This window comes from Orycteropus afer, unplaced genomic scaffold, assembly GCF_000298275.1.
Source record: "Orycteropus afer afer isolate SDZICR_OR568_19922 unplaced genomic scaffold, OryAfe1.0 scaffold00020, whole genome shotgun sequence".
NCBI lineage: Eukaryota > Metazoa > Chordata > Mammalia > Tubulidentata > Orycteropodidae > Orycteropus > Orycteropus afer.
This window is the reverse complement of record NW_006921607.1, coordinates 7952096-7965076: the sequence shown is the minus strand read 5'-3', so window position 1 is coordinate 7965076 and position 12981 is coordinate 7952096. Positions and strand designations below refer to the sequence as shown.

Below are 12981 nucleotides of genomic sequence, written 5' to 3'. Positions count from 1 at the left end.
TGCTGCATTGTAAATTTTGGTCAATGACATGAGACAAAGTATATGTGAACTGCTGTATGAAAAGTGAATTTACTCTGTAAATCTTCACCCAAATCCTAACTTAAAAAATAAATAAATAAATAAATAAGGGTGAGACACCTGGCATCAATGCATCAGTACATATCATACAAACTTCTAACCCAAAAGGAGACATGGCAGTTTTCTTAGTAATAGCTCAAGGGACTGCATCATCTTTCAGGACATTCTGAAAGAACCCTGGAAACACCATTTTTATAGTTTATTGTTACCTTTAACTGAATTTTCTATTTTCTGCCCATAATAAGTAAAAGAAGAAAACCGATAAGGGAAATGTCCTGCAATTAGTAGACAAATCAGATGAATGCAAAGACAGACTGCAACTCTTAGCATTTAATTAAGATAGTGAAATTCACCATGTAAGTGAAATTTCATACTATGGGTCTTCAGCTGACAATATTCCAGATTAGTTTCTCAAACCCAAGAACTGATAGGAGAACAGTATGTTTCTAAATATAAAGAAGGACAATAATTATATTCCATGTAATATTTGGTGTCAAGAGTCTGGACAATCCTTTTTTGCTAAAAGGTGATGTGACAGAATTCTTACATTGTTTATGATGTGGTTTATGATGTTAATGTGGCAAAAGTTATTTGATAATTTACCAAAGAGTTACTATATTTAAATCCTTCTTAAAAGTTATTTTCTACTATCTCCTTTGAAAAAAAAAAAAAAAAGAACAGAAAAATCCACTTCAGTTGGTTAGCTTTCTTCAGTCTCAGATAAAATGGACTTCTTTACAGCAACAGTGACTATAATAACAGCTCCCAGGAAAGGGCATGCCAGGGGGGAATCCCGACCTAAGTGAGCCTGAAACAAATACAGAAGCAGGACCCACAGCCCAGCCCAACAAGGTGGGAATCAGTTACGAACTGAGTCTGTAACAAGGACTAGATGGAGTCTGGCCCAGGGGGATTAGGGGAGAGGAGTGAACAGGGTGAGGAGGGACGGGAATACTAGCTGAAGATGACTGACAGTAGCTAAACACAGCTAGGACTAACATAAGCCTGGACATGGAAAAGTCCCTGGTCTTTCACCCTCCCCATATATTGGGGGCAGGGCTATGCACAACTCTCAAAGAACAACAATCTGAGGAGAGGTTCCCAGAGAGTCTCTAAAGGGAAAGAAGACAGCAGGGGCAGGGAACAGATCCAACCCACATGCAGCATAATCCTCCAAGAAGCTCCAAAGGGGCTGTGAAGAAATCAATACCCCTCGAAGCTTCTCAGTTCCTGAGAAGTTCCTGCATGTTTCAGGGTATAGTGCTTACTGGGCCAGGACTACATCTACCCAAGAGCATTGAAAGTAGTAACAATTCTCACAATCCTTCATAGCGAGCTATAGGATGGAGCAGAACTGCCCCATAGCGTTTCCAAGGCTGTAAATCTTCACAGAATCAGACTGCTTCATCTTTTTCCCACAGAGCGAAATGCCAACCTTTTGGTTAGCAGCCAAATGCTTTAACCACTGCACCACCAGAGCTCCTACACTGCACACAGTGAAGCATAAAACCTTCACAGACTTACATGTTAAGGCTACAGAGCGGCATGGATGGCCAAAGCAGGAAATTAAAGGTCCAAGTTGAGGACAGTTTGGGTAGCACGAGTTCCGAGAGCCAGAAGGCACTACGGAAATCATCTACTCCAACCTTGTGAACTTAGAGCCACCAAAACCAAAGCAAGCAGCTTGTCTAGCTTCCGCACAACCTGCTACAGCAGAGGGGAACAAGCCCTGTGCAAGGGGGAAGGAAGCTCCTCCTTCATAATCTCTAGTGAAGAAGCATCGAGAGATGGAGAAGCAGCTGACCAGGGCCAGCAGGCCCATTCTGTCAAACACTTAACTTACAAATTCATCACCAAAGTCCTCCACGTTCTAGACAAGGTTCTTCACAGGCCTTCACTATTCCTTATCAGACCCAGAAATCAGTTTAAAAAATAATTTAAAGATTCAAAAAAGTACTACCGGCTACTGGGATCTTAAAAGCTTGCAAGTGGCCATCTAGATGAAACCATGGGTCTCTCCTCATCTAGACCAAAGAAGAATATGTTTCCAAAGACACATGGAAACAATTAGTCCAAGGGACTGGTACACCATGTGATTCTCAGCCTATATGACTGTGAGACCAGAAGAACTAGATGGTGCCCGGCTACCACTGTCAACCACTCAGAGGAGGATTTATGTAGGAGATCCTAGATAGACAGGGAGAACAATGTGGAACAAAACTCAAAATCATTTAAAAAAAGGGGGGGGGGGATCAGGTTTGCTGGTCTGATAGAGCCTGGTGAACCCCCTGAGACTATGGCCCCTGGTTGCCCTTCAGGTCTGGAATTGAACCCACTGCTGTGGCTTCCAGCCAAACAAAAGACAGGCATATGAGCTGAACATTTACATTAGGTAGATACACTCCTTGGAGAGATCAATCATGGAGAATAGAAGGGCTGTGTATGTACAGGGAGACACGGGGGGGGCGGGCAGGAGTGCATGGAGGGAAGAGGTAACTATGGGGAAGAAGTGGGAAGGGTGCTGTTGCATTGTGGGAAATAGCCATCAGTGTCATGAGACAAAGTATATGTGAACTACTATAAGAAAAATTAATTCGCTTTGTAAACTTTCACCCAAATCACAATGAAAAAAAGTACTACCATGGCCTTGGGGCCAGTAAAGCTGAATCAGCTGTTTTTCCTCACTCTCCCCACCTTCACACTTTGCTACAGCTAGCCCCAAAGTTGGGTACAAGAAGGATATAAAAGGGCAAGAGTTGTCCAACCCTGAGTAGGAAGCTGCATCAGAGCTTCAGCTCCATAATTCAAGAGGCAAAGAGGCCTTCTAACCACATGCCTAGTGGCATCGGTGACTGAGGAGGAGAGGGAAGCCAAAGCAGCTTAAAATGGAACGCTAGCTTGGAGTCCACCCAGATGCCCACGTCTCACCAGTGCCACCCTCACAAACCATTAAAAACTTCTCTGGCCTACATATCATCAAGGGCACCAAAGCAGACACCTAGCCTTCTAGATCTATTTGTGGGGCCAAAGCAACATTCTCAAGGGGGAGGGAACACCTTCTAGCTTCCTATCGGAAAGTCTAAGTAGCTTTTGTTTCTAGGTACCAATCACATGCAGGTAAGTATCTGTTACCAAGTGATCTGTTCTCTGCAACAGAAAATTCCTGAAGAGTAACATATTAAGAAATCATAAAAAGGCAACACACTTAACTCACAAGCCACCAGAAAACAACTCTGAAATTTTAGTCTTATCTCCTCAAAAAGTCCACAAACTCAAACCATATGGACAGTGTCTTTTATACAGCTGCTATCGCACCACTAATCTAGTAAACTGCTGTACCCACAACAATTAATGAACAAGTACTAAGATTCCTGGCTCTGACCTAGAATTCCTTTTACTGCTAATTTATGAGGTTATTAAAAACCTGTCACTAGTAATTAGTGCTACTCTTAGAACCTTCTCTTGAGTAAAGCAAGAGAATGCTTTGGACCTGCACTGGCCAACAGGGTAACTACAAGCCACATGTGACGACTAAGCACGTGCAAGGCGGCCAGTGTGAACTGAGATGGGCTCCAAGTAGAACACACACACCAGACCTCACAGCTCTAGTACAAATCTTCAAACATAAGTATCGCACTAATAAACTGATCTTGAGTACATGTTAAAACAACATTTTATATATACTAGGTAATTAATATGCTATTAAAATTATCACCACCGATTTCTTTTTACTTTGGTTAAAGTGGCTACAAGGAAATTTTAAATTACAGATGTGGTTCACACTGCTGGCTTGCAGTCTATTTCTTTTGGACGGCACTACTTTAGACTAAAATTAACTCAAAGTAAATTTCTTCAGGATGATTGAAGAATGTGGCATCCTTGCAGACTTCCCACGCAAAGGACCACTACAAAGTAATATGTGCAGAATGTACTGGTTTCCCTTCTCATAACACACTCATCTGGCTCCAGTTCCTGCATCAGCTACTCCCCCCCCACCCCGACCTACACACCTTTATCAAGGCCACATTTTCAGGACTGAGAAAGCATGGAGATGTGCCAAAGCACCCAGGTTTAAGTAACGGTGTGGCTAAGGACTCTGGCTCCCTGGCAAGCCTAAATACCTCTTATTTTAATTTTCTTTAAAAAATTAAAACCCTATGTACCTCAAACAAACTACTTCTGTGGCGTCAGCTGGTCCTGAGCCTTTGACGCCAGTCTTCCAGGCTCAGTGAAGTACCTGGTTAGTGAACTTCCAGCCTCTGCCACCTCAGCCCCCCAACCAAACTGGAAATCCTTGTGAAGTGCTGCTGGAGACAGGAAATCAGAGAGTTCTACCTTCCCTTTAAGGCCATAATCTCTCTAACCTCAACTACTAAAGTTCTACTGCACTGACCATCCAATTCTGGTCACCCCCTCAGGAAAAGAAGTCCCAAGACTCCAACTACACCGGCTGCCACCAAGTCCGTCTTCCCCAACTGCATCAAAAGCCCCTTTCAGGCCAGACCAGGTTTTCTTGCCAGGGCTTATAGTAATTCACCCAGTGCAAGCCTGCAATATTTATTTGGTGAATAATTACAATTTCTAATGGTGGGTGCAAAGACAAGAAACTTCTCTATTATTCTAGGTAAGTTACACAACATCCTCTACTCACTCACTCCGCCATTCATCAGTGACTGGCCTGGGCTCTAGAGCCAGATACACCTGGGTTCAAATCCCAGCTCAAGTTATTTAACCTCCCTAAGCCACACAGTCCTCATCTGTAAAATCTCGCAGAGTTGCTACAAAAGTGGAATAAAAGTGTTTTGTACAGTGCATGGCATAGTGCTATAAAGATGTTAGCAATTTTTTGTCAATGTTTCATACTCAGGAGACCAAAAAAAAAAAAACCTGAACATCTAAAAAACACTTCAGAACCTATTCACTCTACCAGGACCACAGACCAGGCTGTAATAATCACAACTGACTTTTTTTCATTTCTCTCACTGCCATTTATCCCTATGGTGTTGCTGGTACCAAATACCACTCTAGGCAGCTGACGTAAATTGGCTCACATGATCTGGCACAACTACTCTGAGCCAACTACTCGACACATGAAGCAACAGGTTCAGAAGTTCCCTGGTGCAAGTCAGGTAACAGAGCTCGAAGCAAATCTGTGCAACATGGGACAGAGCTGAGCAGAGAGCAGCAGCCCTGCAGAACCTGTGCACCATCCCGAGGGGCACACGATCAGCTCGCGGGCCCTCTGCCTCAGCGTCAACAATTCCTCACTCTTGTGCTCTTCTGTGAAACTGCTTCCTTTGTACGTCTATGCTTAAAAATAGTTCATTACAGGAAAGTCTCCTTGTCTGGCTCCAGTTATTTTCTAGGACTTCTGTACTCCCCAGCGACAGTGCCCAGAGGATGTTTACATCATCCAAGGAGTGGGATGATGACCTATCTCTTATTTACCATAACGCTCCCAAGGCACCTTGAAAGAACTATGGGCACACAAAAATAAAATAAATTTTTTAACTGTGATCTTTGGGCAGGCTCCAGCATTCCCAGGCTCCTAAATTCATGGGTCTGGGTGTCAAGAGGTTCTGGATTAAACCAGGGTTCTTCCTCACAGTTTTTAGGACTTGGCATTTAGAAAAGTAAAAAAAGTCCAATCTTAATTTTACCAGAATCACAGGGCAGCTGTAATTTAATAACTGGAATCCAGAGAATCATCCAAAAGCAAACAAAGTGACGATATGGATTGAATGAGAAAATTTCTAAAAATCCAGTATCTGTTCTGATCCACAGACTTCTGACGAGAACCTAAGGGTATATAACTAACCTGAAGACGTAAGACATTTCAAATCACTATTAGGAAAAGGGGAGTTCTGGTAGCATAGTGGCTAAGGCACTTGACTGCTAACCAGAAGGCTGGCGGTTCAAACCCACCAGCCACTCCTCGGAAGGAAGACTGGGCAATCTACTTCCATAGTGATACTGCCTCGGAAACCCAAGGAGGGGTCGCTATGAGTCGGGCCGACTCGACGGGACAACAAAACAGCATCATTAGGAAAAGAGCCAGACTTTTCGTACCAATTTCCCTCAATTCCCATCTCCACTGATTCAGCAGAGACTGTGCCATCGGCCCCACCTCCCATCTGAAACATCCATCAAGGGTCTCTTTCATGGGCCAGTTTTTATTCTATGGGCATAGGTTTCTGTCAATTTAACAGGTTCTAGAAACATCTGAACTCTCCCCCTCCACCTCCACAGCCGTGTTCCCTTCACAGCGCTTACAGTGCTGAGATGTTCACAAGGGCTGTTCGTCTTCCTACAAGAACACAGAGGAGCCTCCAAGGCAGTGCAGCAAGAGGCCTTTCCCCTGAAGTGACCTGTGTATCAGATGCAGAAGGAGCCTACCTGCTGCATCAACTCAGCTGCTTCGTCATCCCCATTGCCCACACCAGGGTTCTTTCTCACCACACCTGGGCCAGGCTTGGAAGTTGCAGTAGTTCTCTGTGTTGAAATGGGCCTCTGTGGAGCTGAGAAGAACAGAGGTTTTTAATAGGATTTTTTATTGTGATAAGATTTATACACACACACACACAAAAAAAACATTTGCCATTTTAACCATGTTTATGTGTACACTTCAGTGACATCCATTACATACACCATGTTGGGTAACCGTCACCACTACAATTTCCAAAAATTTTACATTACTCCACACAGAAATGCAGTACACCTTCTGCAGGAACTCATTTCCCCATCACCTCACCTCTGCCCCCCAGTAACCACTAATAAACTCTGGTCTCCAAGTATTTGCCTATTTCATATAAGTGACATCATGTATTTGTCCTTTTGTGTCTGACTGACTTCACTAAGCATAGGATTTTCAAGGTCATGGCATGCACCAGGATTTCATTTCTCTTTATGGCTGAAATCTGTCCTGGAAAAAGTGCAGTCGGAATGCTCCTTGGAAACGAGAATGGCCAGACTTCATCTCACCTACTTTGGTCACGTTGTCAGAAGGGACCATTCCCTGGAAAAAGGTATCATGCTTGGTAAAGTGGAGGGTGAGCAAGAAAGGGGAAGGCCCACAATGAGATGGACTGATACAGTGGCTGCAACGACGGGCTCAGGTGTCGCAAGGATTATGAGGCTGGCACAAGACCAGGTGGTGTTTTGTTCTGTTGTACACAGGGTCGCTATGAGTCAGAACCAAGTCAACAGCACCTAACAACATTATGGTTAAATCATATCCCACCGTATAGATATTCCACCTTTTGTTTATTCATTCATCTGCTGATGGTCACGTGAGCTGCTTCTGCATTTTGGCAATTGTAAGTAATGTTACAATGAACACTGGTACACACATATCTGTTCAAATCTCTGCTTTCAAGTCTTTGGGGAGACACAGGAGTGGAATTGCTAGATCACATGGTTATTCTATGTTTAACTTTTTGAGAAGCCGCCCAATTGTTTTCCACAATAGCTGCATCATTCTACAGTCCCACCAACAATGCACAAGGGTATTCTTGCCAACATGTTAATTTCCATTTTTCTGGTAACAGCCATTCTAGTGGGGATGAAGTGTATCTCACTGTGGTTCTGATGTATTCTCCTAAATGACTAACGAAGGAGCCCTGATAGCACAGTGGTTAAGTACTTGGCTACTAATCAAAAGGTCAGTTGTTTGAACCCACCAGCCACTCCACAGGAGAAGAGGAGGCAATCTGCTTCTGTAAAGACTACAGTCTTAGAAACCCTACGGGACAATTCTACTCTGTCTTATAAGGTCACTACATACACACACACACCATTTGCCACTTTAACCATTTTTATGTGTACAATTCAGTGATATCCATTACATATACCATGTTGGGTAACCATCACCACTACCATTTCCAAAAATTTTACATTACTCCATACAAAAATTCAATACACCTTTTGCAAGAACTCCTCATTTCCCCATCAGGTAGAGTCAGGATCAACTGGACAGCAAGGGATTAATTAATGACTAATGAAATTGAGCATCTTTTCATGTGCTTATTGGCCATTTATATATCTTCTTTGGAGAAATGTCTATTCATGTCCTGTGCCCAATTTCTGATTCGGTTGTCTTTTTGTTGTTGAGTTGTTAAAGGTTCTTTATATATTCTGGATATTATACCCTTATCAGATACACCCAAACCAAAAAACCAAACTCACTGCTGTGGAGTCAGAGCTGACTCATAGCCACCCCTCCATGGGTTTCCGAGGCAGTATCTCTATGGAAGTAGATTGCCCAGTCTTCCTTCCGAGGAGTGGTTGGTGTATCAGATATATAGTTACCAAATATTTTCTCCCATTCTTAGGTTGTCTCTTCACCTTTGCTAATAAAGTGCTATGATGCACAAAGTTTTTAATTCTGATGAAGTCCAATTTATATATTTTATTTTTTGATGCAAAATGTTTTTGGGGTTATATCTAAGAATCCACGGTCAAAACCACATCCAAAAGCATTACTCTTAAATTTTTTCTAAGTTTTATGGATTTAGGTTATTGATCCATTTTTAGTTAATTTTCATTTATGGTATGAGATACAGGTCCAACTTCATTCCTTTACATGGAGTGATCCAATTGTCCCAGCATCAGTTATTGGAAACTATTCCTTCCCAGTGAATGGAGTTGGCACTGACAAGTAACTGGTCACAGATGCACAGGTTTACTTCTGGACTCCCCATTCTATTCCGTTGAGCTGTAAGTCTCCTTATACCATTAACAGATGTTTTGATTACTGTAGCTTTACAGTATGTTTCAAAATTGGGAAGAGTGTGACTCCTCCTACTTTGTTCTTTTTTCAAGATTGCTTTGGCTACTTAGGCCCCTTAAAATTCCATATGAATTTAATGATTGGCTTTTCCATTTCTGCAAAAGCAGCTGTTAGAACTTTCATAAGGACTGCATTGAATCTATAGATCACATTGGAAAGCAGAGAAGTTTTTAAAATGAGAAATTTCAAAAACAAAAAGGAATCTACAAGACAACAAAGTGCTCCGTGAAGGGAACCAATGTTAGGGATACCCAGCATGCAAGACAACAACCCCCCATTTGCCAGAGTGGTTTTTCTGTCTTGAGCAAGTTAAGTACCAATTGTAGCCATGCTCTTTTGTGCTGAAAATAAGTCCTTCGGTGAGGTGTTTTCTCCACTGGGGTGTAGAGGGCTATCATCTGAAAAAGGTACAACAGACATGGTACATACAGATGATCTACCTTAACCCAGCTCCAACCCAATCCACCAGCAGGGCACTTTATGGAGCTAAGGCAAACTTCACACCAGGAGGGAGCTCATAGTCTCAGCTGTTGCCAGGTACTCATGGCTCCCCATCTGGAAAGTAAAATGCCTAACTCATCACTTCAGGCTCCATGGATTTGGAAGGGGGAGGAATCTGTAAGGGTGGTAAACCCTGCTCTTACCACTAATTACTTTGAAACTTTGTCATTCTTTCAGGAAGTGCTTAGAATGGCTTAAACGCAAAGCATCAAACTGACTGGGATATAAAGACTTTTCAAAATAATAATGGCAAAAAACAGGCAAAGACAGGGAAGACTAGTAATGCAGCCAACCACAAGTTAGAATAATCACGAACAGTCTATCCTTCAAGGCAAACATTATTCACGGCATTATTCATTCATTCAGCAATTATTTTATAAAGCTTGTACTATATACCAGGCTTAGAAATATCTGGGCCAGACTACAGGAAGAACAACACAGCATCAGGATTGAAGGAAGATTCATTAACAACCTGTGATATGCAGATGATACAACGTTGCTTGCTGAAAGTGAAGACAACTTGAAGCACTTACTGATCAAGATCAAAAACTACAGTCTTCAGTGTAGATTACACCTCAACATAAAGAAAACGAAAATCCTCACAATTGGACCAATAAGCAACCAAACAATAAACAGACAAAAGACTGAAGTTGTCAGGGATTTCATTTTATTTGGATCCATAATTAACCCCCCTGGAAGCAGCAGTCAAGAAACTAGATATTGTATTGCACTGGGCGGATCTGCTGCAAAAGACCCCTCCGAAGTGTTAAGGAACAAAGATATCATTTTGAAGACTAAGGTGCACCTAACCCAAGCCATAGTATTTTCAATTGCCCCATGTATGTGAGAGCTGGACAATGAATAAGGAAAATCAAAGAAAAGTTGATGCCTTTTAAATTGTGGTATTGGTGAACAATACTGAAAATACCACCAACTGTCAGAAGAACAAGCAAATCTGCCCCAGAGGAAGTGCAGCCGGAATGCTCCCTGGAAGCGAGAATGGTCAGACTTCATCTCACCTACTTTGGTCATGTTGTCAGATGGAACTATTCCCTGGGAAGGGGTATTGTGCTCGGTAAAACGGAAGGTCAGCAAAAAAGGGGATGACCCTCAAGACGGACTGACACAGTAGCTGCAATGACAGGCTCAAGCACAGCAAGGATTGTGAGGACGGCACAGGACCGAGCAATGCTTTGTTCTGTTGTATGGTGTGAGTCAGAACCACCTTGATGGCACCTAACAACAGACACATCTCATCTTCCCGACACCCCAAATTCAATAACCATGAGGCCTTTCACCTACAGTAACAGCCATTTCCTTGCATGGCCCTCCCCAATACATGTTTACCCTAAGGACTGAAAGCTTAATACAAGTCTCAACTAGATTGTCAGCAGCATCTGAAACATGAGATGTACATGGTTTTCTACTGTTCCCATTCTAAAGGACTAAAGAATAAAAGTACTCAATAGCTGGAGAAATCAGAACTCTCATACACTGCTGATGGGAATGTAAAATGGTACAGCTGCCCTGGATACTAGGAATTTCCACAAAGGTTAAACATAGTTATCACACAACCATGCAATTCCCCTCCAAGAGTATATAATCTTGGACATACACTTAAGAGAAATGAACAACTACGTCCAGCAGTAGCTTTATTCACAACAGCCATAAAGTGGACACAAGCCAACTGCCCAACCCATGATGAACAGATGAGTACATACAATAGGTCATTATTTGGCAATAAATAGTAACAGCATGTGAATATATGCTATGATATCAATGAACCTTAAAAACATTATGCTAAGAGAAAGAAGCCCATTACAAAATAATACTTATTTTATGACTATTTGTAGGAAATGTCCAGAATACACAAATCTATAAAGACAGAAAGCGGACCAGTGGTTGTCTAGGGCTGGAGGGTCAGGAGGAAATAAGAAATGACTGTAAATGGACATGAGGTTTCACTTCTCAGGTGACAAAAAGGATCTAAAATTGATCTGATGATGGCTGCACAACTCTGAATATACCAAAAACTAGTGAACTGTACGCTTTCAACAGGTGAATGGTATGGCATGTGAATTACATTTCAATAAAGCTATTAAAAATAAAAAAGTACTCAACATCCCTCTCCACCTACCAGATGGATCAGCCTCTCACAAGGTACTACTATGAAACATTAACTTATGCTCTTACCACCTTCTGGAAAAGGAAGAATTAACGTGTGTGTGTGTATGCCATGAATATACTATTACAAACACTTTTTAGAAAATCCACCCAAGCCAAAAACTTTTGAAGGTCTCTAAAAATAGCCTTTCCCTGCCTCCTAGATTCTGCTACTGTCATAGCAAGCCAAAGTCACTTACCAGCTAAAGTTCCAGGAAGGGGCAAGGAAGCCACCAGTCAGCAGAGAAAGCTGGTCTGCAGATGCAGGCAGCCAAGAACAGTCTCTAAGAGACCTAAAAAGCTCCTGCCTTGCCTGGGAATTCAGGCCTGGTTGTAGATTCCCACCCTAGGGTACTGTGTAATGCCCCTGTGTTCCAACTAAAGCTCTCCTTCATGTGAGCCTGAAGGGATTTCTATTCCATGTAACTAAAAAGCCCTCGCAAAACGACATACAATAACTCATTCAGGCCACTAGAGCAAGCATGAAAATTCCCACTTTACAGAGGAAGAAACTGTAGGGCAAGTGAAGTGGTTTACACAGGGATACAGAGATCTAAGAACAAATAAATACAATGGGCCTGATGTCAGAATCCATGTTCTTGCCACATGGTCTCATGGCCCTGAAAGGACTGTGCCCCCTAAGAGCAGAACCTATGGCTACTCAACAAATGCTGGTTGACTGCTGAATGAATGAATACCTGGGTTACCGTTACTCGGAAACAGTCATTTTCTTTTTACCTGCACTGCTAGTGCTGAGAGGTTTCTTCGGTTTATTCAAAGCTGGAGCAACAAGGGAAGGAGCCACTGCAGTTTCTTGACCTTGTCTGGCAGCTACAGGGTCATAGTCTTTTCCATCGTAGTTTGCATCAAAAAACTTCTTGAACCACTGAACAAATTCAAAATTGTCCTGAAACTTTCCTTTTACTAATTTGTCCACTGGGATTATCTACAGAGAAAAATGAAGACTGTTTAGCCAAAAGCTAAAACTTGTACTGGCATCAAATCAGTATAAAGCTCTGTCAAAAGGAGAAAAAAAATATTTTAGAGGCAGGAACTGCTAAGCTCCTAGAAGTTTATAACACAAACTTCACTCAGTTTGCCTTCCAGAGGATTTACACATACTAACCCATCTCAAGGTCCAACAGATTTATGAAAAGGAAGTCTGAAACCACAATGAAAAATTGAACAAATATCCATATATGCATCACCTACACACATCCAAGCTCATTCTGAGGTGATGTAGGTGCCATTCCACTGGAAAGAGTATAAAGCCACCATGTAATCTGCAAGCCACAGTGGCTCCAGCAAAATATGAAACCCACCACAAACCAACACAGCCATCTACACTGAACTCTGTCAAATAAAATTCTGTCCTGAACATAGATCAAGGTGCAGGAACCAGTACCAGGATAGATCTCTAAAAAATGGCATGCTTTTCAAAAAAAAAAAAA

General features: G+C 42.2%; 1 protein-coding gene across 1 annotated transcript in view; it reads right to left on the bottom strand.

The window, feature by feature from the left end:
* MAPRE1 (microtubule associated protein RP/EB family member 1) overlaps nucleotides 1–12981 on the bottom strand; it is a 68056-nt gene that overhangs the window by 4920 nt on the left and 50155 nt on the right. The window contains exons 3-4 of the mRNA XM_007934558.2: nucleotides 12269–12476; nucleotides 6475–6596 (exon numbers count right to left, since the gene is read on the bottom strand). Of these exons, the coding sequence (XP_007932749.1) occupies nucleotides 6475–6596; nucleotides 12269–12476 (330 nt within the window). The remainder of the gene's footprint in view (nucleotides 1–6474; nucleotides 6597–12268; nucleotides 12477–12981) is intronic.